Here is a 25077-nt window from a genome sequence, read left to right as displayed (position 1 = left end):
CGTCCACGTTCATCAGCAATTATAGTCTCTGCCGCCTGTTGGGCTCAAAGTTTATGGGGGCTTCATGAATTAGACTAAGCCATTGGCTTCTATCTCTGGCTGCAACTTCCAGTTTTAGGTTTATTGTTGCACCAGTGGCAGTTCTTCAACGTGTCCTTGTAGCGCATGGGCAGACGCAGAAGATTTTCACCTTCCACAGATTCCACGTCTCACAGCCGTAAAGGAAGGAAGCTCCCAATCAGCATTAGAAAACAGGACCCACATGGACCCACGTTGACCCTATATAGCGGAATCTAGGGGGCATATGGTAAACTATATAGGTCCCAACGTAGAAAGCGCAAACGGGTTAACCATGGGTCCTATATGGATTTTCCATATAGGCAATATGGGCAAATCCCAGATAAATCCCAGATCACTTTTTCAGCTGCTATTGGTAATTTTAGGTATTTTGGTGTATTCTGATTTGCAAAAAATATCAAATACATCAACATAACCCTATAAATGCAAAATAAATGGATTAATAATGAGTGTCTTGCAATGATTGCATAAGAAACAGCAAAAACGTTCATAAAAAATCCATAATGTTACAAAAAACAAACATAACTTTTTGTTTACTGATGTTTATTTAATTGTTAATTAAAAAAATGATTATTTACACAAATTCTTAAAGCATTGACCTGTACAGGTTTATGTCAGAGTTTTCCAGACAAATATCGGTTGAAATTTTTACAGCTTTAATTCTCCTGTAATTCACCCTCAACCCCAGAATTATTTATAGGCTTTAAAAGTCTTTCTTTTCTCCCATTTTCGCGATCTCTCGCCCCAGTCAGCCAGCTCGAAATCTGAACTTGCAGTTCCACTTCCGTAGCATCAGGATAACTTTTTCTTGCAGCATCTAAAAATAAAACAAATATAAGAATATGAAGTCTGCATAAAAATAAGCATTTAATTGCATGTCGCTGAAATTAAAAATCCAGAATATACGGTGAAATAAAGAAAGGTACAAGCAAATTATAAAGATATGTAAAGTGGCATAAAAATTTTAAAGCGTTATAAACAGAAAGGAACTACAAGTGGAGCTGTATTTGAATTTCAGTTAGAATTTCTATAGGCAGGAGAACTCTATCCATAAACTGTCATCTTAATCCCTTTCTACACAGTATTAACCAGCTGATTAAAAGGACCAGACATTGCATAAACATGTGTACATATTTTAAAATTTGCAATGTAATTCGACCACACTGAAATATTTTTTCTCAATGACTCATGAAAACACAAAGTCAAATATTTAAATCCTTACCCTGAACTGTTCTTAAAATAAAGGGGTGGTTTTTCAGACCCTTCTTTCCCTTCAGGCCGTTATAGTTGTAACACCGGGCTAATTGTGTTGAAAAAAGCACAGACAGTATACTCTTGACCACGAGCTTTAAGCTAAAGCCTCCCCTCATTGCCAAATAGCATTCCTGGAAACAGACAAAAATAAACAAACATCCTTTTTATAATAAAACTTGCTGTGGTCAGTATCATGATACATGTTATGTAAACTAGAGTATTATAAGACCAAAATATGGATGAAAACCATTAAGGAAGTTTCATATTTTTCTTCATATTCTAAGACCGAAATATGGATGAAAACCATTAAGGAAGTTTCATATTTTTCTTCATATTCTAAGACCGAAATATGGATGAAAACCATTAAGGAAGTTTCATATTTTTCTTCGTAACCAAGCTTAAGTGGTTACAGAAAATTTATTATCAGCTGTAATTCATGCCACCATAACAATGCTTTTGTTACTTTTTAGTACTGCAGACATTATACAACATAATGCTATGAAAACCTTTAAAGGGAATAGCACACAGACACTTGACTCCTAACAAATCAGAATAGAGTACATACCAAGCGTGCACGTTTTCCTGGATCTGTCTTTAAATCCAACTTGAGATATTCTACATCCTCTGAAGATTTTAAGGGAAACTGTAACCCTTGTGTCAGATGTCAGCTCCTTTTCTTGGGTTTGGCACTCCATCTGCGCAAGCCTATTTTTCACGTCTTTCACGTCAGTTTTCATCTCTTCCAGAAGAGACAGTATATGCTGTACAGCTTTCTGTAGTTTATCTTGTTTACCTGGAACCAACAAATGCAGTAGCAGAAAACATGTAAAATAGTGATCCTTATTTATTTCAATTTTTTTCACTATGGCTAAAGAAGCCTGGGATTTTGCACTTCTAGTTATATTTTACAAAAACGCTGTTCAAAAGTCTTGGCCGAGGGTAAGAACAAACAAAATGTTAAAATGATTATGAACAAAATGACTTCAAATTACCTTCCAAGGGGTTGGGGGTCCCTGTGCTGGCAGGATGAACACCAGACAAGGGGCGCTGGAGGCGTGAAGGCAAAGGTGCTAATTAGATGTCACAAATCAAGACCAAAAGCACAGCATAAATTTCACTTTAATATAATCAAGTACTTTAGTCCCTTTCACTCTTATAGGGCAAAATCACAACCAAAGTTACACTGTTTGTGCCGTAATGACATGTTATAGAGTTCAAACAGTTCATAAATTTTCTTCTGCACAAGAATTAATTATGAATATTAGGAATCAAAAAATAAATTGCACTTACTTAATGACTTGTGCAGGAGAACTGGAAGCATAGAACATGAGGAATCTGGCTTTATAGCTCTAATTAATGAAGCTTGCATCTGGTTCAACAGATTGTGATGGCCAGTTGCACATCCTGTGACCACTTTCATCTTTAAATGCCAGCAGCCAGCTATCTAGAATAACAGTAAAATAAATTATTGACCATCATACAGTCATTACATTTGTTGTAGAGAAAATGCCATTAAAGTTAATTTGTCTGAATCGATACTTTTAACGCTACTATACCAGTAAACAGAAGGAACTGTCGAAATTCTGTTGCTTTCGAATCGTAAAGTTCGTGACCTACACTTTCGTAATCGCAATTTATTTGAGGAAATTCCGACAGCTCCGAATTCTCTGCATCGCTAACGGCTAAAGATTTATCAAATTGCAAGCTTTCAGAACTGCTGGGCCTGATTTCTACTTCTCTCTGGAAAACTTGTGCATTTATTGCGTTAATGTGTACTCTAATCTTTCTTCTCTTAGCATAATATTCTGCACTGAACTTGGAACTAAAATCTCAATAACTATGCTAATTTAGAGTATATAAATTATACATACTGTTATTGAAGAGTCCAACACATGTATCAGTATTGGAATTGACGGCTGAAGATTAGCTTAATTATAATTCCTTTTGCGAAAAGTGTAGAAACAGCTTTGCAAATGGCGCGCAGTTCCGATCACATAGTACACCATTGGCTAAAAGTCACGTGCCATTGTTAGGGGTTATGGCCCTTGGTTGGTAAGAGTACTCTCCCCCGTGAATATAGGTAACCTATATAGGGCCTAGATAACGTTGACAGTACGATGCGCATAGGGCTAAGACAACGGCTTTGTACACTTTCAGTTTCGTGGACAGTTTAATCGCTAAGCTAATTCGTATAAAACAAAGAACCTTCGACAGCCTGAACCAAGTTCAGACTGGAAAGGATCAATCACACCATTCGTCTCATAAAAAATCTCTTATTGTCTCATAGCTCCCTCTCAAAAACAAGTATATATCGAGATTTGAGTATACTGGCGAAAACAAAGTTATCGTTCAGTACTTGGTTGGCGTTGATAAGAAGACAAACGATGTTTTTGATGATTTGATGCTTTTGAGTAAATGAAAGATGCTAATCCTAGAGAGGCGTGAGGGGAAGGACTGATGGATTGTCTAGATGCGCCCACCGACCTATCTTGTAACGTGCAAGGGACTGTACTGTTGTCCAGCTTTTACATTTTGTTCCCTTGAAACTCGCGAGTTGCTACCCCTGCCCATTATGGCGCAAGTTGTTGTGCTTTCTTCCCTATGGAGATACTTTCATAAAATCGTGATAGCTGGAATTTTACTTTGTTTACTCTTGTGGATCCTTATTTACTATTCATCAAATTCAATTTCAAAATCATCATCTAGCCTGTCAAAGACTGAATTTGTACATGTTCATGATTTTCTGGAGAATAAAGACAGCGATGTGAAACCGAAGTCTGAAATCGCGACCACTCTGCCTCTCATAAACGAAAGCTTTATATCCGAGTCCGAAAAATTTTGGGAAATATCTCAGGATCAAGGAGAGGATGACATATTTGTTTTAATTCCGCTAACAAATGCCCGGGTGAATCGCAACCTTCAGACGAAATTTGAAGTATGTGTGTCTTCTATGTCACATTTGTCGTCTGCTGTCATACATCTATACGTTATAGGAGACCAGGACAGCCGTAACATTGCTCGCTCTTTCGTCGCAACTATAAGCAAACAGAATGTTAAGGTAAGTAACTTTGATAGTAACTTTCAAGATCATGATTGTCTGACTACATTTTTACGTGATTAGCTGTTCATTGAACGGGCAGACAGCACTGTTTTCATTTTAGAATCTAGCTGTTCCTGTGCACAAGGGGCAAGTGGGAGTGAAAAATAATTCATTAACGGAGAAAACAGCGTCTTCAAAGATTATTACTTTAGAGAAACATTTTGAGGTTGCTGCTATAAATGGGAGAATATGTTTACATTTGGTTAAGATATGTTAACAATAACAAAAAGGAATTGAACATTACAGTTATTTTTATCACTGTGCACTTTTAGTTATGAGAAATTTGAAGTGTAACACAGGACAAATCCAGGAAAATAAAACAACTGTATGAAATTGAAAAAATAATGTTATAACTTAACTGAAGTATGAAACAGCTTCTTTGTGGTAATTTTTTCATTTGCTCTTCAAATGTTGGGTGGTTGGTGGTGCAGTGGCTAAAGCACCTGTTTCCACAACTGTGAGAATAAGGTGTCCTGGGTTTCTATCTTAGCTACGGTATTTTTTTCTCTGAATGTTTACAGGGCTGACCGTTGCTGGGTTTTTTTCTGGTTACTCCTGTTTCCTCTACCCTGCACCTGTGTTTGTGTGTGAGAGACTGAGTGAGAAGTAGATTTGCATGATGGTGAATGAATTAGTAAGATGTATTTGATGCTTACTGATAAATTAGCATGTGCAGCATCATATGTATAAGCACCTGGAATCTACCTGTGTTGGTGGCATAGGAAATATTTGATGCATGTAGAAATACCTTTAAACCATCACAGTCTGTTATTTTTATTTGATTTGTGGAATGGTTTATATGGCATCTTTTCTATTACTATTTTTGAAACTTTTTATGATTCGCCTTTTCTTTTTAGCTGTTATTGTTTTTGTCTGAATATTGGAGATTTTGACTTTGTGCTTCCCTTTCAGCTGACCTTGTTAGACATCGATGTGCTTGCCAAACAAATGGACAAACTGATCCGAGTGATGCAACAACATTTCACCTACAACGCAGACAGCTACTACAGCCAGACTCTCTTCTTTCTTTCAACATTCATGCATGTATTAACCCCTCGATCATTGCATCGCCTCATCATGCTTGATGCTGACCTTCAGTTCCGAGCAGATGTCAAGCATTTGAATGAATTATTTAGACAGTTTGCTCCTGGAAATGTCATAGGCATAGCTTATGAGATGCAGCCAGTGTATAGACATGTACTAGCAAAGTACCGTCAAGCACATCCAGAAACACCAGCAGGAGCTCCAAAACCCTCTGGCAACCCTGGCTTCAACAGTGGCGTTCTGTTGCTTAACCTGGACGAAATGCGTTTGTCTCAACAGTACAATAGCTTACTCTCAGCAGATGTGGTGCAGAAATTGGCAGAAAAGTATGCTTTCAAGGGACACCTTGCTGACCAGGACTTCTATACCCTGATATCTCTTGAACACATGGAACTGTTCTATGTCCTGCCATGCACGTGGAACAGACAGCTGTGCCAGTGGTGGAGAGATAAAGGTTATGAAGATGTGTTTGACCACTACTTTTCATGTGAAGGAGATGTGAATATTTATCATGGCAACTGCAACACTCCATTTCCATCTCCCTAAATGTGTAATTGCTTTTACATCAGAGAACATCAGACTAAATCTGCTTGCATATTAAGATATTATTACCCATGCAGCTTTTTCAGTGACAATGGTAATGACTAACTTTATTAATCCTAGTGGGTAGTTATACTCAGGAAGTATGCCCAGATACAAAAATAAAACAATAAGCAAAACAAGTGCTAGTTACAAGATAAAGATGAGGACAAGATCGGGTGACAAGATGAGGTTGTGCATCATAGAAAACTTATTTTTAAAAAAATGGAATCTCACAGCTTGACCATTATTAAGACACACCTACATTATGACACATATACAACTGGCAGTTCATCTCTGGCTGAGCAGCTGGACTGCTCAATAAAATTAATTCTCCATGTACATATTCAGCACACAAGGAAATCAGCTACAAAATTTAGTAACTGATTGCCACAATCTTACTTATGCTCTTGCAGCAAGGTTAACAATGTGGTGTCATCTGAGAATTTAACAATGTAGCTTTTTTCTTCAGTGCTTCTGCAGCTGTACATGATATAAAACTGTGTTTGTGTATGATATTGGTAATGTTTTCCTTGGATTGACGATCCTTTGTAAATTATGCCGTTGTATGATGCAGGTTAATGTACTTTGATTTATTCCAAATTAACACTAGTGTCTCTGTGGTCATTCACCTCTTTTAACACAAAACCCAGGTTTTATTTGACCAATTTTTTTCATTCCTTAATTTTTATTTATGGTGCAGAGAACATGGATTTTACTTAGCATAATTTTTCCTTTAAGGCATTAACTACATACTATTTAGCAGATTCTCTTCCAGCTGAACATTCTTGAATCTAGATCAGGGGTGGGCAAACTACGGCATGTGTGCTGGATCCAACCGGTGGATGTCTTTGGACCAGCCCATCTGCCAAAATGTGGAGGGCACTTGTTTGACATATTTTTATTCAGCCTTTTGATTGAAATTTAATTTATCAAGCACAACACAGTTAGAAATTGGCTGTCTCTAAATGTAACATTCTAACAAAGTACAAAGATAACACTAGAGTGACGTCCTTTCACCTAGCAGGTTTGAGGGAGGCGGCTTTCAGCAATTTTTTTATTTTTATTAGTTTGTAAATTGTTTTTGGTGCCCATTGTGTAAGCTGGTGATTTTTTCTGTGTTTCATTGCTGCACAGGACTGTCTTCAAAGGAAAGGCTGGTTTTAAAGTTTTATTGTGAGCTAACAGCTTCACTTTACACAATAAATTCAGTTAAGGAATGTCAATATGTACTCATTTGTTATCCATTCCATTATCAGTAGGTTTGTTTTGTAGTCACCTGTAGTGGATATTTTGGTATTTTACTGCCCCACTGCATAGCTTAGAATATTGAGAGCCTGCAAAAAGAAATCCTAGCCTTACCGCTCTAGATGATATATTTACAAAAATATTTGTGCTGGTATTTTATATGTTGAATGTCGCTTTGATGCATGGGGTCCAGGTGAGCACATTTCAGATCTGCTTTCTCCATACATTTCATATTGCCAAGCACAACTTTCATACTTTGTATGTTATGTTCTACATGTGAATATAGGAGAATGCTTAGGTAATGTAATAAGTGGTATTCAAGGTGAAATAGGCTCCAGGAGACTGCTACGATGTACAGTAATATTACATTTTTATTCAGAACTACTTTGCACTTGTTTTAAGGGAAGCGGGGATAAGAAAATAGTGTGCATAGGTGTATGTCTGCACCACTTATGAAAGTGAAATGGGTTGTTTGAGTTAAGTAAAGTACTGATAAATGCAATCTCCTGGACATAGATTTTTTCCAACAATGGTCACATTGTATTTGTGGTATACACTCAAATACTAAACCATACCTTTCACATGCAACAAAGATACAAGCTGAGGATCAAATTGCATTTTATATAAGTAGACAATTTATTCATATTCTTTATCTTTCTCATAATTGACAGTATACAATTTGGGTAACAATTCAGAGACTGTCCCTTATTTTGGAATTTAAGCTAGTCAGAGTTGAACCTTTCAACTGTCCTACATTGTAGGATGATTCTATGATCACTACAAATGTAACACAAGATGTCTTTCATATGCCTTTCAATGATGTTCATATGTAATATTACTTCAGTACAGTACAAGATGTACATGATAATTAAAAGGTATAATGTGTCTTCAGCATGATTTGTTCCTTTCATTCCTGTGTCAAACATCTTCATATTTTAAATTTTATTTTAGGTAACTTACAATTTTTTTTTTTACAGGAAAAAAAAAGTGCCTAAGAGCAAACTGTGTAATATTGATATACACATCACCATCAAACAATTTGTTTTCAGATGGATTCCCCATCCCCTCAGGTTCTAGACTGAAGAAATAATTGTGAAACAATTACTAAAGTAGTCAGTTATGTAAAATCATGCTAATTCAAATTTCTTGGTTGACAGCTTCATGGTTTTCCATTTCTAAATCTCGTAAAATGAACTATATTCCATTATTTGTTCCAAAGCATATGCACAATTCAGCAGGTTTATGGTTAGGAAAACATAGAATAAAGAAGAAATTGATCATAACAATGTACCAGGAACACTTACATCGGTGTTTCTTGGTACCTATCCATGCTATAATATAGTTGTACATTCTGAGCCTGATGTTGGTTGTGCATTCTTGGTCTCTGGAAGTGACGAGGATTTTCTAGATGCACTCTTGGAAGATTACTTCTCATGCCAACACTGGAATATCCATCCTGCATCTCTCTCAATGGTAATCTAGAAAAGGAGAAACAAAAAAATGCATGCAAGAAACAGTTAAGTACAGGAAGTCAGATGAAAAAAGAGCAACACTGCAAATTGCTGGAGATTGAGTAGGCATGTCACATGCAATCAGATGGCATGCAAAGGCTAACATATTTTCTCTCAAATTCTCTTAAGAGTTAAAATAAATTCTAGATAAAAATAGCTGATAAAATGTTTAATGAAATATGGCCTGAAATATCTCAAGCTCATTTCATGTTAGACTGTTAGGATATGTCCGATATGAAATTGACAAGATAAAGGATGATGTTTGTATTCAAACAAACTAGTAAAAGAACAAAAATAATGTGAGATCAGGCTGAAAGGTGTAAATTTTTAATTATAAAATTAATGTACCTGTTTGCATCTTGTTTGGTGTTCTCCAATAAATGACTTCTGAAAACAAAAGGGAATGATTTTATAAACAATGAAAGCATTTCTGCAGGCACTTTCTCTATCTTTCTCTTCACTTGTCTCCCTCCCTCTCTCACAGATCATTTGAGTCTAACCTTCCAAAGCAAAAATGCATAGCAGTCAGATATATGGTTATTAAAATCTTTAGAAAATGAGAGTAGATGACAAGCATGTTAAAGCAGTATCAAACACTGCTGTATGCATACAGCTACCGCTAGAATGATTTATTTTTATGTGCAGTAGTTATTTAAGTGACTATTCATGTTATTTATTTTATTGTTGGCATTTAGCTTCTTTGGCCTTCAAAGAAAAGATGTGAACATCTCAAATGCATTCTAAAACTATTATTATAAAATATGCTGAGAGACTGCATTTACAAATCTTAAAAAAGAATTTTGTGCATGACATTTTTTTCTTACTCCGAAGAAAAAGGTCTGACATGCTTCCTCTTCTTCAGCTTCAAAAAGGCAAATGATCCAGCTACAATAGCTAAGGCACATCCAAGAAAGATGGCGACCATTTTTACAGGGTTAACAGTGCACTGATACTCTCCAACAAGATCAATGCAGTCTGAAACTGCACTGCAAGCAGCCGCATCACATTCATTTGTCTCTACATCACACCATTGACTCTCATAACCATGGTCACACTTGCAAAAGTAGGGTTCAAATGTGTGAAGTCGCTGCAGCTCCTGACAGTTGCCCTCAGGTGTCCTAGATATGCAGTGGCCATGGACACAAGGGTTGATGAGGACGTACACATTCACCATCAGTAGCCTGCCATAGGCACCAGCTTTATCCTTGACCCTTGCTTCATACGACATGTTACCAGAAAATTCCTTATCAAGGAGCAGAATTAGATCTTTTGCATTACAGTCTGAACATTCTGCACTGCAACTTTCTGTCAAATTGCTAGCTGTTTGGACATCTTGAGTCTCAAATGATGCACCTGTGCATGAATAAAATTTGGGAGATGTTTAAAACTTTAATTCCACATCTACGTGTATACTATCCTGATGGTTTCAATGCTAATATTATTGTTAATTCTTTTCTTTAATTCTTAAACATGAGAACACATTTTTCTCAAGTAAGTTCCACATGAAAAAAAAATCATCCCAAGATTACAACTCAGATATGGCCTTTTCTTTTGTGGTAAACCTAGAAAAGGCAGAGCAAAACACTTCAGGATGATAAAAATCAAACTGGCTTGAGTACCTATAAAAACACCCTATGCCCTATGTATGTAACACTTAGCTCAACGTGGAATTTCTCTTACCTAGCTGATTTGACATTTTTTTGACAAAGTCAACAGCATCATTAGCGTCCACATCTTTATACAAGATGCTACCAAGGTAGACGCTTGTTGTAATGTTGCTGCTCAGGAAAACAGTGATGCTCAAAGCATTACCAGCATCTGGGCCTTGCATTATTAACTGTGTCACCTCACTGTCGTTCTTTTCTGAAATGAATATAAGCAGTTGATCAAAATTAAAAAAACGAAACATGCTTCATTAATTTTGGAAATCTGTGTCTCTGTAAGAGAAATTTGCTTTCCTCAGCAGCATAACCACTCACATGCTACAAACATCTATTAAATATAGAAAAAGAAGTAGAAAATGCACATAAATGTGTGCTATGTTCATGTTTTTGGTGTTTTACTTTTGCTATGCATGGCAAAGGATAACATTCTATGTTGTCAACAATAAATGTATGTTTCTCAGTTATGGTTATGATACAAACCTGGACAGTAGTCAATATTAGGTGAATCATTTATGCTTTCCACAGTCACAGTAATGTTGAAGTCAAATTGGTGAGGCATAACTCCATGAGCCTGATCCTGACTGCTTATAGCTTCTTCACCTGAGAAAAACACCGTCCAAAATGCAACAGTTAATGATAAAATAAAGTATCTCAAATAATCAAAAGAAAATTATACCTGACTGTAGGCAGCTAGCAGTGAGTGGCAGCAGTAAAATAAAAATAATAAAGTAACTTCAGGATTTCAACTTTGCGGATGACATCAGCCTGTTGTCCCACAAGCAGCAATATACACAAAGCTCACTTGGCTCTCAGAAGCAGCAGTGATGACAATCAACATCATGAAGATGGAAGCAATGCGGATCAATAACAAGCAAGAAGCCCTACTCCAACTACGTTTCTTCTTGCACCATTAGTTGAACTGGATTTATAATTCTTATTTAACTTAGCTGGGCCACCATTGTCCATGTAGGAGGGAGATGAATTTTAGTTGGAAAGTAATATAGCGAATGTGCTTACTTGTTTCATTTTATATATATATAATTCAAGTAGACAGGGCCTGCAGGAGACATGTGTAGTTTGTACTTGTGAGTGAATCTGGCATACACAAGAGCATCCCTGACACCCATTTATCGGCACATTCAAATGCTACTTTTCCTAGTGTAGAAGTAATTGAAGGGAAGCCTTTCAGCAAGAATTTCTCCAGCTGTATGCATTAACTGTGGTTGTTTTGTTCAGTTGGCTGGTAGTAATGCCACCTAATGTGTTAATATGTTCACTCACCCTTCATTAGAATGGTATCAGTGCCACTGAAGTTAGGCAATGGCCTGTACCAAAGCTCCCCATCATCTGTTACACTTGCAGTCCCATGCTCAGGCTGCTTTTGTAAGCTGAACTTCACTCTATCATTCTCAGGATCCATGTAAGAGAGTGCAAAAGTGAAGTTACCATCTTCAGGTACAGAAAAAGAAGTACTCAAAACAACTGGAGGGTTGTTAAGAGACTCTGAAGTGATCACAGCCACTGCAAACATCCTAGGCATGAGCACTTGCTTAGGTGAGACTGCACTACGTCGACTTCGCTGATTTGAAGTCTTGGCTTGCATCATTAGTGTGTTGGTGCTCTCTTGAGTAGAGGTGAGAAATGCTTCCATGCAAACCTAAAAAATGACTTACAGTCTTAATATGATACCTACAAGAGAAATATTAATAAAAGAAAACCCTTAATTAAGCTTATTGCTAATTACTTATTAGAACTTTGACAGTGCTGCCATCATAACCTGTGAAGGTTATAGGACTCAACTAAATGAAGATCAGAGCAATTCACTGAAGGGGTATTATCTTAATTAGCAATTGATGCAAGCAATTTCAAGGAGCATTTGGTGTCAGTGCATAAGAGACAAAAAATAAAACAATGATAGATTCTTACATATTCTGGTAAGTTTTGATTTGTGATTGCACATGTACAGCAACATTTTATCTGATATGACTTCTAAATATACATTTTCTTTATTTCCTATATTTACAATATTGCATTCTTTAATTTACATTTTTACAACATGAAAAAGCTATGAAAGTTCATGTGAGTATGAATTTGAAATTCCATCAAAGTCTCTGATAAAGGTTCATAATGCTAATACCAAACTAGTTAAGAGCTATGAATTTAGTGATACCTTTGTTACGACGGTGTTTGTAGTATAGTCAAAGGATTGTTTCCTCCCTGGGCAGAACTCTTCAGATGACATCCACTTATTCTGTTCTGCAAGTTGAAAAACTGCTTCTCATTATCACACTTATTCTGTGGTATACTTTGTTCTGGCTTGATACAGTGAGTGCACCATAGAAAATGAAAGCACAGTATTGTAACCTGCAGCAGTTTATCATTACCCAAGACAGTATGATGCCCCTTATAATGATTGTAAGCCCACCAATCCTATGCTGCTCGGGTCTGGTCTACATCAGACTGACAACCTTTGTAATCACCCAACGGGGATTTATGGTTGCACTTCTGTGTATACAAGTAATATATAGAGAGAGAAAGAGTGGAGAGTTCCGGCACATCCTTACTTGCGATTCTGTGAGAGTGTGTGCACACATGATTCAGCTTTTGATAAATATTAGTAACATGATAGATGGATGATGCAACCGTCACCTGCATTCCACAACAAGAGCACAGCTGTTTTGTTGGAAGAATCTGACAAGTCAGCAGGAAGGGCATAAGCTATGTTCAAGTCATCATCCAAAGTAGCTGCTGCTAGTGGTGATAGAAAGACATATGGACCTGGCACTTTGACCAGCCTGCACACATTTTCATATATATATATCACAAATGTATATCCATTGGAAAAACTCACTCTTTAATCTTGATGAGAAAAGGTGAATTAGCTTTTTTTTCTTTTTCTATATTTATCTTAATTTTAGAATTCAAAAAACTGATTTGTATGATTGCAGCTTTGATGCATTTGCTATCATTTTTTCAGTTTTGAGAAACCTTTAATGTAATCATATTTAAACTGTTAAGAAGGACTTTGTCTATGCAGTTTAAAATTTCCTCAAAATCCTTAGTTTTGCTCCAATCATAGGTATAACTATTCATTCGTTGAACCCATAACACCTTACTATCCACATCAATGATGACAAATATAATTAAATTCCACATACCTTTTTGACAGCCATCGTGATGTTGGGTCATTTCTTGGATCAGGGTACACAATAAAGGGAGAGTACTGTGTAGACGCAGCACTTCCATAGATGAGGCTGAGATCATCATTGCTCAATGATCCAAACAATAATCCGCCACTGGACACTAAAGTAATAAAAATCAAACTTCAAGAAAAGTCATCAAGCTGACACCAATCTATAAAGACAAAACTAAAGAGCTACTCTCATATGCAAAACATGATTCTTGATAAGATACCTACATTTCATCTTCAGTTGCATGATGGGATTTGAAGCCAGAGTACCATTATTGTCACGAACAAACATATTTCCAGACAAAGTGAAAGTGGATGAAGAGTTTTCTGCAGTCACAAGAAGATCTTTATTCCCTGAAATCAGTGACAGGTACAAGTGAAATACATTTCATCACTGATTTCTTGTTGGTGAATATTGTATACAAAAGATAAAGCAAGAAGTTAGAGCTACACACTGGACCACATCTGGATCCAAATACAAATAAATCAGTAAAGGTCAGAGATCACTGATTATAACACACGTGTCATTTAAATACCTGAAATATATTCCTCTAAATTCACAATATACATTCTCCCTAAAGTTTTCCCCAATTTATCTTTAAATTGAAGAGAAATATGGAAAATAAATTTTTTATTTTTATAAAGCACATCCTCCTAGAAACAATGCAAAAAATCAGCTTAATAGAACAAAACCAAACACTGTAGTTATAGTTTTACATTCATCAACCTGTATAAGAGTTTATTTTTCTAAATCTGTTTTGTCCATCATTAACCTCAGCTTAGAAATTCAGTAAATTTACATAAATACATGTCCCTTTTAAATTTCCAAGTAAATAAATACATTCCAAATATATTTCAAATCTAAATATTTCAAAACTCTAACAAATTACTCACTTCTGATGCAAGTGGGCATGAAATCTAGTCTACTTAGCACATGAGCCTTGCTAACTCCATACAGGCTCTGTGAAAGACATCTGCCGGGCTCCATGTTAAACAAATTGGCTTTAGGATTAGATGGTGTGTCCGAGGACAGATTTTTCTTGGTGTAATCTCCAATGCTGATTGCTCCTGGTGCCATATCCAGCTGCATAAATCCATTCACAATTGCAACCTTCCTTGTGCCCTTGAACCCAACCAGAGTCCTTGGAAAGACATCCTCTTCACCAGCTTTGGTTCCAATAGCCCATTCTAAATGAGTTCAATAATAATCGACATTGTGGTAGGAAGCATGATGCCAGAATGCATTTCATAATTAAAATTACTAAAAGAATGATGGGGAAAAGTGTCTATGATATTTTATAAATATGTGCTAGTTCAGCATGCCTTCTATAACAACATATTTCATTTTTAAAAGTATGCTTGACCTAAGCAATTTATAATGATGGCGCAGAAATATGCTGCTCGATCTGTATGATTCAAAAGTTACATGGGTAGAACTTACCATAATATTCCGGTTGCAGGTTCTCAGATATATTTGCACTCATTTGTAGCTTGAGCTCCAGGTGCTGTGTACTGTTGATTAGTGCCACCTGTTCATTAGATATGTTGTACGCTGTAGCATATGACATGCTCACAGACATGGCTTTCATGTCAGGTACAGTAGTAGACACTGTGAAATTACTCCAGGCTTGGCTACTCAAATGTGCATCACTGACAACTTCTACTGTGACAAAATATTGGCGCCCTTCACGAAGCACATCTTGGAGCTCGTCAAAAATGTGCTGATTCATGGAAATGTTTTTCTGGACCTTTGTCCTAACATCATCCACCAATGGCTCTGTTCCTAGGCTAATCCAGACCTCAGTAATGCTAGAGACATCATCATTTGCGTCCCAGGCCACACCAACTGTGTGGTTGTTACCTAGATACACAACAGCCTCATCATGAGAGTAAACTGGATCAAAACAATGGATAGAACTGATGACTGGAGGGGAGGTGTCCACAATTATCCCCACAGATTTGGCCTCTGTATATAATCCACTGTGGTCAACCACCTTGACATCTAGAAAGTAGGTTGGTAAGTGAAAAACACCCAGTTCTGCTACAATTGTGGAATTATTCACTGATGAGTTGGTAGGTGAAGAATTATTTGCTAATAATGCTTCATTTGCTGCCTGCAAGTTAAGACCTCTCAAAGACTCTGAAAATACTTTGTAATCTCCTGTCATCCACTCAGCACCATTACATGATGAACAAATTTGTTTGCACCCTAAGACACAAGGAGGACAATATGACTTCACAAGTCTATAGGGAGCAATATTGGCAGTCTTGTTCACATCATCTGAGACACCGAACAAAATCTCCTTGATACCACTGACATGATCATGAAATGGAGATCCAAAAGTGCACAGTGGCCGTTTTCCAAATGGAACAGCAACTGACCTGATGGTGGCCACAGTTTTGAATGGATGAAAAGGGTCCACAAGTGGTGGCACATAATTATCAATGTTCCATATGTAGGCACTGATGACAAAATCATCTGAAAACCTCAGTCCATTGAATTCTCCTTTATTCTGAGCATTTATGTTGAGGCTGACATCCCAGGAATCAAACTTGTTTTCTTGTCGTTTGAAACTTAAAGTGTACTCTGCTTGAATGACAGTGGGATCAAAATCTAGCCTCAGCCATGTCTGTTGAAGTTCAGTCTTGTCCTGCACCCAGAAAAGCACTTTCACTGAGTTCTCCTGATTGAAAAAGGACACGCCAGCACCATACCCTACATTTTTCTGCAGCATCCTCTCCCCAGATGTGTTGTTAGTAATGAGACAGGAGCTTGCTAAAGGGTTACAGGGCAGCGAGGACTGATTTGCTAGAAAGATTCCATTTTGGAGAAGGAAAGGGGGATCAAGAAGAGGAGATGCTAGAGAAATTCCAGTCAGTATCTTTTTTCCATCTCCAGCTGTCATGATGAATGTGTAGTCTCCTTCTCGAAGGCCCAGTCCAGGATACTGAACTGCTCCTCGGATCACCCCAGTTAGAAACGAGTCATGCTGGGCAATTAGTTTCAGTCCAGAATTGTCAAATCCAGCACAGTTTGCTGTAAAGTCGCCTCTCATTTCTGTCCAATCTAGTTTTGATTCTAAAGAAAACAGGTCAACCTGCATGGTACAGTTGCTCACACTTGACATGACAGACTTCAGTGCCAGCATTCCGGGAATCCTGTCAGTTGTATTCAAAACAGTTTGCTCTCTGCTTTTCCAGTCTGTTCCCACCTTAATAACTCCTTGATCAGGAGGAGACAAATCAAGAATCATAGGCTTGCTGATTTTTCTAGATTCCAAGCCTGCACCATTGGTCAGTTTAAGACGAATAAAATAGAACAGGTTTTCTTTCAGTTTTAAGGAGCGCATGGCAATGTGTGTTGTATTCTGCACACTTACAGAGTATATTCTGCTGTTAGCATTAAAATCTTGTTCAGAATTACAGTCTGTGCTAGAAAAAAGCTCCAGATATGCCATTTTTAACCCACTCTCAGGATCCGAGTTGTCATGAAGGTCCACCTCTAAAGTTTGTTCTGAATGAAGATAAATGGCTGTCTCAGTGTTGAGTCCCTGTACGTTGATGACACCTAGAACTGGTGGAGTCGTGTCCACAAGAATTCTTTGACTCATAGATGCACAGCACTGTCCCATCTGATTTGCTGCCACAAGAATAACAAAGTAGCTCTTTCCATGCATAAGAGATAGACCTTTAAGAACAGCTAATGATGTAGTATTCATACTTTGCAGAGGGTACACATCAAATTTAAAGTCTTTGCCATCTAAGACTTCATAACAGTCATGAGTGGTGTCTGCCAAGGGGTAAGGAGTTGAGCTGACCCCTACATAGTACTGAGTGATCACCATGTCAGATACAAATGCAGTCCACCAAAACCGAATATTGTCAATATTGCTCTGGAAGTTGTTTGCTTGTACTCGTCCAGCTGTAATGTTACTGCTGTAGCCAACTTTGATTCCATCTGAGGAACTCTCAGCAAAGCTTCCAGCTGCACTGTGGGCCCTAACTGTGATGTAATATGTTACTGACTTGGACGTTAGATTCAGACCACAGAAGGTGATGCTGTTTGTCAAACCAGTGTCCTGAAAGGCAAGAAGGTTTGTTCGTGTAAGCACATGCATTGTGTCTGTGCCAACTGCTGCCTCATACCGCACAATCTGATCAGAAGGAAGAGAGGACCCAGGAGAGCCGAAGTCATCCCAATTGGCAGACAGACAGTCAGTGCCCTCCTGGAAATCTTTGTCATCTTCTGTTAGTCCATCCCTAACAGCAGCTGTTTCTGGGCGCTGGACGATGACTGTCACACCATCTGAGAACCCTGTAAAAGTTCTGTTTGCTGCATCCTTTATTCTGACAAAGTTCACATATGTCCTGAAATTCTCCAGAGTTAGCATATCATTGTACAATCTGCTGGAGTTTCCTACCACTGTTGTGTAATTTGTGATGATCTGCCCAGTCAAGTCCTGCACAGACCATTCAACGCTCATGACAGGACATGGATCTGAATAGCTCCAGTGCCCCTGTATCACATGAAGCTCTATCTGCCCATCTACATCTTTGTCTTCTGGACCATCCCAAACTCGAAGGTGTGGTGCAGGACTGATGACAACACTGTTAGACTTGCCAATGGTCTGCAGACCTGCCATGTTGGTCACCCGCACTGTGGCATACACAACTTTCCCTGGGGTCAAAGATAGATGATCCAGCATGTACAGTCCATTCAGGAGAGGGTATTTTTGAAAGGGACGGAGGTCAGCACTCCCACTGGATGTTCCCAGCGCTATCTCCACACTGACAAAACATAACAAAAATACAGTTCTAACTAGAACAGAGATTTTTTAAAGTTTTACTTCTGAAGCAAACCACTGCATGCACATTAAAGCTAAAACTAGTTTAATGACCAGCATCTGTTTACTTCTGCAAAATATTTAACTGTATACATTTGGATCGAGGCAGCAAAACTCAACTGAATCTTTAGCAAGAGAGAGCTGGCATTGTTTCTCTTTATCTTATTTATCCCTCAAATTAAGATGCTTGAGTTCACCACTTATGTGGTTGTCCAATGAACTTATAGGTGTAGTGGAGTGAGGTGTTAAGTCCCTCACTTTTTGTGAGTGTGGTGCCTATACCCTATCCTTTGTTGCCTTACCTTCTCTCATTAGATCCAGGTACCCACTCTACAGCTTGACTAATGGGTTAGATACATACAGATATCAAACCAGTTAATGTGTCCACATTCAGATTTGGATACCAGTGCTCTAATGCAAGAAGGTGACCTGCTTCCCAACATCTTTGCTCCAATGGTAAGTTTCTTTCACTCTCTTTGTTACTCAGACACAGCCACTTACTTGTATGCGTTCACAATAGACACACATAACATGCAGACAGGCAGGCAAACAGAGTACCTTTTTATTCCTGATTCCTTATCTTCCACACCACTAAGGAGGACCTCCATGTAGTCTTGTGAAGTTTGGCAGGTTAGTTCTGTTGCATGATAGCCAGGTAAAGCTGATGTCACTATGGAGACCGAGTTCACTGTTGGGTTCGTTAGGTCGACTATGACCTCAACTGAAAGACTGCTTTGAAGTCCTGCCCTGTTAGTTGCCTTGACCAGAATATAAAAGTGGCTAGCCTTTGAGGAAATGATATCTGCTGCAAAAAAAGACCATTGTTGACTATTAAGTGGGACTGATGTCATATTAAGGATATCTGGAAAAAACTCTCCACTTCCAATTCCAAGTTCTATTTTATCCAGTGGGCTGTGTTCTTCCTTCACTCTCACCCAGGTGCAGGTGACAAGAGCAGACATGATGGACACAAAATTGGTGCACTGCAGATCTTCTACAGTGGGTGGGTCAAAGTCAAAGGTTATGAAAGGTAATTGAGTCACTATTTCATTGCCAGCTTTGTCTGAAGCAACTACTGAAGCAACAATGGTGCTGCCTGAAGAAGGAACAGTATGGATGGCAACAGCATGTTCATCGACAGCAGACACAGTTAGCACACTTGAGTTGCTATCAAAGGAATTTAAAAGAAGACTGGAGCTGTTTATGCCAGAAGAATCATTCACATCCCACTCCACCACTAACTTGTCCTTTGTTGTCTGATACACAACACCATATGATGCCACCTGCTGTGTGCCCAAGTAGAATGCAACAGTTGGAGGTGTAGTATCAAGTGTAAAGCCATCAGAGGATGCAACTATATACTGTTCATGACAGTTGTATCCTGTCTTGGCCCGTACAGTGGAGAAGTACTTCTGGCCCTCAAACTGCATAATCTCTGTCTCTGCATAGCCAGAGTCATCAGAATTCATCACAAGCCCAAAGTCGGTGAAAGGCATGACATCTGTATAAAATGGTTCTGTTCCGATTGCCCATTCATACCCAACTATTCCGCATGCCTCACTGCTAAATCCTGAAAATGTTACTGCAATTGAAGATTTGTCATAAGAAAAGTCTTCATCCATGCCCTTCCAGCCATCCAACACCACACCTGGAACATTAGCCTTGACAACAAGGAAGGGCTTGGACGTGGAAACACTTGATTTGATCCCTGCTCTATTGATGGTGATCAAGTGAGCTTGGTAGAGAACAGGCTGGTCCCGTGAGCTGACTTGAAGATCAAGTTCTGAAAATGATGTGCTAGCAATAGAAGAACCTGGCACAATCTGCACACTGGTCGAGGAGGAAGCAAAGCAGTCTCCAAGTCCATTCTGACTGATGCAGATCTGTGTCTCACTGATGCCACTCTCCACATCACTTGCTGACCATGTGACCCACACAGGCTTTCCATCCACAAGCTCCACTTCATTGTTTTCATTGACCTCCTCTTCTGTACCAAAGGGTGCAAGTGCCACCTGCATGCCAATGCAACAGTATTACAAAGACAGTATATTGTCAGAGGAACTCTGCAGCGAAATTCACAAAAATCTGCTGTTAAAAGATGCAACAGAAAATGATGATTGACGATGATCGATTGATGATGATGAATAATGATGAATTTTATTTTCATCAGTTTTCTCTCTTCATAAAATTATTTGTGCATAAATTCATGATGTGTGGAAGTTTGTAATTTTATAGACACCTATACATTCACATACATTTATGAATGTGCGTGTATATATATATATGACAACAAATGGCTCCACACATGTGTGCATGTGTACACATACACACAAACAGCAAACTTTCTATTGCTCACCTTCAGCATTTTTCTATTGCTCACCTTCAGAATCATGGGTGGAGTGACATCTACTGTAATTCCATTTGACTTTTCCTTTACAGACAGCTCTGCTCTGTTGAAAGCTGTTACCTGTAATCTGTATTCGGCACCATTCATAAGATTCATCTGCTCCAGGTGCAAATCCTGTTTCGTGGAAGATGTTGCATTGAGAACAATGAGGTGATACTCTTGAAGTTTGGGCCAGAACTTTGATTCCCGTTCTTCATAACGCTGAAGAACAACACAGCGGTACTCAGCAATCCCAGACTCGTCATCATTAAACTGCCAAGTGAAGTAAAGAATCTCATCATTTTGTTGGAAGAGACTGTAGTTAGCAGTGTGCAATTCCTTTAACTCAGGGACAGAATGGTCTACCAACATTCCATCAGAACGGACTACCACTCTGCTTCCCGCCCTAAAAACAAGTTGGAAAAAAATTCATGAAAAACATTAAACTTTGTTTAAATTAAAGCCAAATTATATGTAAAAATGATACTGCCAATCACATTATCCTATAAACCTTACCTGTTTGATGCTTCAAGCTCCAAGTAAATGCTATCTTTATCTTGAAAATTAAAAGAACTGTCACTAAATGTGTCCCCATCAATGTTGGTAAATGTCCTCTGGAGAACATTGTTGACATAAACATGAAGACTGAAAGGAGCTAGCCCACTCTCAGGGTCAGAGAAGTTGGCCCATGAAGCAGAAATCATGGCAGATTCGGAAGTGAAATTCTTGTCATTTTCAACATCTGGCCCATCTGCCACTGTTCCTCTGACAGGTGGAGTGATATCAACCAACACTGAAAGAATTGAAAGTATTCACGCTGAACAAAGTAAGATAAATACACTTCTTATGGAAATTCTTGACAGTTCTTTTAACCATCTCACTTCCATTACTAACATATAAGACCCTTTCATTCTCACAGCTAGATAATTTTTTCCTTAGGATAGAATGCAAACATAAAGGTTTGTTAGGTTCCCAAAATTATAAATTCAAACAAACAATAATGTTCTGGTTGTGGCTCTTTACAAATACTAGAACTCAGAAGCGACTATCCTATCTAATTGGCATTCTGATATCAATGTGTCAGCTGTTTGTTGCCTCCATCAAACTCCTTTGCCACTCTTCTCTATTTGCTATCTCAAACTTTTCTGTCAAAGCATTTGTAATACTACATGGTAATTACCAGCATACAATTTTGCTTTTTATAGTGCTTTTTGTGAAATATTAGTATCACCTGATTTTTATTTGGTACAATATTAGCATCACCTGGAAACTACTATTTCTCCAAGATGATAGCACAGTCTAGCCTACACTTTGAAAAAGTTATTCTGGGTTTTTATTATCTTTCTTTGTTAAGTTGTGGTCCTTATAGTTTTTGCATTTGTTTTGTATAAGAAACATAACTGTACTAAGCTCTAACCCTAACATTTACTGTATAATTCTAGATATTCATTTTATTGTCTCAAACCTCTCTAAATCTCCTATTCAGATAAAAAAAAAAAAAAAACAAAAAAACTAACACATCAAGAGATGACAGGAATTGTGTTGGAATTTTATTTAATAATTTATGAGTAATAACATTCACCTACCTCCAGTGGATGTAACATTGACGGATTTTTCATTTAAAGCTTTGTTGTAAGCAATGACAGTCGAGTAATATGTCGTGTTGTGTGATAGCTTCACATCTGTGCATGATTCCTTGGTGTAGTTGTATTGCTGAAAATTTACCACATCATCCTTTCCTGAAGAACGGCCTACCCCCCATTTATAGCTGTTGAAAAAAATTGCCTTATTTTCATTTTTTGTATTTCAGTAGTGAGTTAACATTAAAATATGTTAAAACAGATCTTCAGTTTAGCTAAAATTAAATTTAAGCAGAAGAGAACATGATAATCAGAATGTGATGGCAGGTTTAGAAGATGCCAGTTGAGATAAAAAAAAATAAATGAAGTAGGTGTCACATTTACGGTGGATCCCAGAATACATTAAACAGTGTAAAATTTGGCTCCTACTGGTCAATGGTTGACTCTGGATCATAGAAATCTATCCACTGGGCACAAATCTGTGTATCACTAGACTGAAAATCAATGTCTTGTCCAAGTTTGTCTCCATCTAGCACATGACCAGCAACAGGAGGTGAGTTATCGATCAAGATAGGGTATTCTCCGTAGCCTGCAGTTGACAAACCCACTGCAAAATAAAACCAATAAATCAGTTGAAGTGTTGAGCTCATGAACAAAAAAATAGCCCTTAACATTATCGAAAGATAAAAAAAAATCAACCTTTTGGGTATTACAAACAAACAAAAAATCAGGAACAAAACTGAATTGTATTCATTCTTATATTTGCCTTTGTCTTATGTAAAATTTATGTAAAACTACAATCAAAGGCAAAATTTGGTCAGATTTCTAAATACATGTACAAGAGTACAGAGATGTATACACACAAACAATCTCACTCATTAAGAGACACAAAAAGTGCATGCATGTGTACATGTGTGTGTGCGTGCGCAGATGTTTCATCTGTGTAAGAATGTGGCCACTTTATGTCTGCAGTTTAAATAAATAAATTTAAAAGAAGCTCATCAAAGTACAGCAATGAAACAGTGTTGAAATAGTTCCCAAGTGTTTTGTTCAAACCTGTATTGGTCACTTTCAGGCGAATATATGCTGGTGTGCCTAAATTCATTTCAAAATCTTCATCAGTGATGTAGTTATTCCCAGCAACACCTCGAATTTCATACTGGATGTACCTTCGTACCATGACATCATACTTGGTGCTGCCCAGTCCAAATTCAACTCTAGATATGCCAGAAACAGTGTCAAAAGCATTGAAATAGATGACAAGAAAATGGAAATCATCATCAAAAAGGACATCACGAACTCTGTCCAGGCTTGGAGGTGTGGTGTCAACCACAAATGGAGTGGAGTGGCAAACTGTTGTCACCAAATCTCCACCAAAAATTATGTCATTCACAGCCTGTGAGGAAAATAGAACAATTAATATTACACAAATATATGCTCTTAATAGCAACCACATATAACACTATCTTTAAGAATGCATAACTGTTACATTTTTATGATGTGTGTGCATGCATGCTACATATTTTGTTTATATAATAATAAGATCAACATTTAATCATAACAATAAAGTGATGATCTAAACAAAAGTGAAAAACTCTACACTAAGTTTGCAATACTATTCACCATTCCTTATATTCATTTAACATTAGCCCTAAATTATTTGCTCATTTTCCTTTAGATCTTTGATAATTTGCTTTTTTATACCTATTTAATGTGTAACTATAGTTCTTTATAGTATATAGTACAGCATAAAAATAGGTTATCATACTTGGACAGTAACATAGTACTTCATGCCATCAAGAAGACTCAAGCCTATAGCTACTCCAATGTTTGTCCAGTCACTTGGATCACTGAGGGAGGCATGAGGATCTTGGAAACTCACAACATCGTCTGCACACACTGTTGTTCCCACTCCCCATGTGTAACCATGGATACCACATTCTTCATCTTTAAATTCTTTCCAATTAGCTGTTATCAGAGAACAATATCATTTGAAAGCACAAAATATTGTAGTGAAAATTTTCTTGTGTAACTTTTATCCTTTTTGTTTCAGGGGTGATGGTGTTGAATGTTACCAAGAAATTATCAAAAAGAATAGAGAAAGAACAAAAGTGAAGAAAAAAACAAAATTGGTAAATAAGTGAATGTAAGTATAATTTTTCATAGTATAATTAAAACAAATGCTACAGATGAGAGAAGTGTCTGGTGTTTTTGAAAAGATTATGTTTTACAATCTTATTACAACTAATTTACACTGAAGGTGTAAATGAAAGAGAAAAACCATTTTGATAGCAATATAAATTAATTTAGTATGCTTCCCTTCCCTCAAAATAATGAATCCTTGAATGGTCTCCAAACATGGTTTACAAATTAGATTCTTTCATTGTCTGAAACACCGTTAACTAAGTTAGTGAATGTGCTTACCTGCAGCCTGAAAATTTTCCATGGTAACCAGCATCTCTTCTCCTTTTCTGTTGCCATTGAAGACAGCAATGCTTCCAATGCCATCAATTATTTTCCTTCAAAGCAACATACAGAAAGAAACTTTATATTACAGTCACACCATGAAATCATTTGGAATTCAAAGTGGCTCTTGTTT

General features: G+C 37.5%; 2 protein-coding genes and 1 long non-coding RNA gene across 4 annotated transcripts in view; 1 reads left to right on the top strand and 2 right to left on the bottom strand.

Moving 5' to 3' along the window:
- Positions 1-604: 604 nt before the first annotated feature.
- Positions 605-2618, bottom strand: LOC112557116. The gene is made up of 4 exons (XR_003097895.1): positions 2325-2618; positions 1898-2125; positions 1301-1463; positions 605-895 (listed from the first exon to the last, which is right to left on the bottom strand). It is a non-coding gene; the product is annotated as an uncharacterized LOC112557116 (long non-coding RNA).
- A 1140-nt stretch (positions 2619-3758) lies between these two features.
- Positions 3759-8190, top strand: LOC112558122 (xyloside xylosyltransferase 1-like). The gene is made up of 2 exons (XM_025228337.1): positions 3759-4390; positions 5345-8190. The coding sequence occupies exons 1-2, from the start codon at positions 3803-3805 to the stop codon at positions 6020-6022; spliced, it is 1266 nt and encodes a 421-aa protein (XP_025084122.1). The 5' UTR covers positions 3759-3802; the 3' UTR covers positions 6023-8190.
- Positions 7916-25077, bottom strand: part of LOC112558119 — a 44502-nt gene continuing 27340 nt past the window's right edge. For both annotated transcript variants that reach the window (XM_025228330.1, XM_025228331.1), the window contains 20 exons: positions 24903-24997; positions 24247-24446; positions 23535-23874; positions 22908-23085; positions 22485-22666; positions 21415-21691; positions 20893-21304; positions 19071-20524; positions 15110-18456; positions 14563-14856; positions 13897-14022; positions 13637-13781; positions 13128-13273; positions 12649-12734; positions 11760-12135; positions 10959-11078; positions 10495-10677; positions 9639-10167; positions 9163-9201; positions 7916-8781 (listed from right to left, as the gene is read on the bottom strand). In XM_025228330.1, coding sequence (XP_025084115.1) covers positions 8604-8781; positions 9163-9201; positions 9639-10167; positions 10495-10677; positions 10959-11078; positions 11760-12135; positions 12649-12734; positions 13128-13273; positions 13637-13781; positions 13897-14022; positions 14563-14856; positions 15110-18456; positions 19071-20524; positions 20893-21304; positions 21415-21691; positions 22485-22666; positions 22908-23085; positions 23535-23874; positions 24247-24446; positions 24903-24997 — 8707 coding nt within the window. In that variant the 3' untranslated portion in view covers positions 7916-8603. The remainder of the gene's footprint in view (positions 8782-9162; positions 9202-9638; positions 10168-10494; positions 10678-10958; positions 11079-11759; positions 12136-12648; positions 12735-13127; positions 13274-13636; positions 13782-13896; positions 14023-14562; positions 14857-15109; positions 18457-19070; positions 20525-20892; positions 21305-21414; positions 21692-22484; positions 22667-22907; positions 23086-23534; positions 23875-24246; positions 24447-24902; positions 24998-25077) is intronic.

The sequence above is a fragment of the Pomacea canaliculata genome, linkage group LG2 (assembly GCF_003073045.1).
Source record: "Pomacea canaliculata isolate SZHN2017 linkage group LG2, ASM307304v1, whole genome shotgun sequence".
In the NCBI taxonomy this organism is placed as follows: Eukaryota; Metazoa; Mollusca; class Gastropoda; order Architaenioglossa; family Ampullariidae; genus Pomacea; species Pomacea canaliculata.
Note: the sequence above shows the minus strand (reverse complement) of the source record. Positions and strands in the feature narration are given on the sequence as shown.

Bases quoted from the DNA above. Each gene is read 5' to 3' on its own strand.
- LOC112558122 (XM_025228337.1), top strand. From the start codon at position 3,803: ATGCGCCCACCGACCTATCTTGTAACGTGCAAGGGACTGTACTGTTGT. The intron at 4,391-5,344 runs GTAAGTAACTTT...CTTCCCTTTCAG, and splicing joins TAAGCAAACAGAATGTTAAG to CTGACCTTGTTAGACATCGA.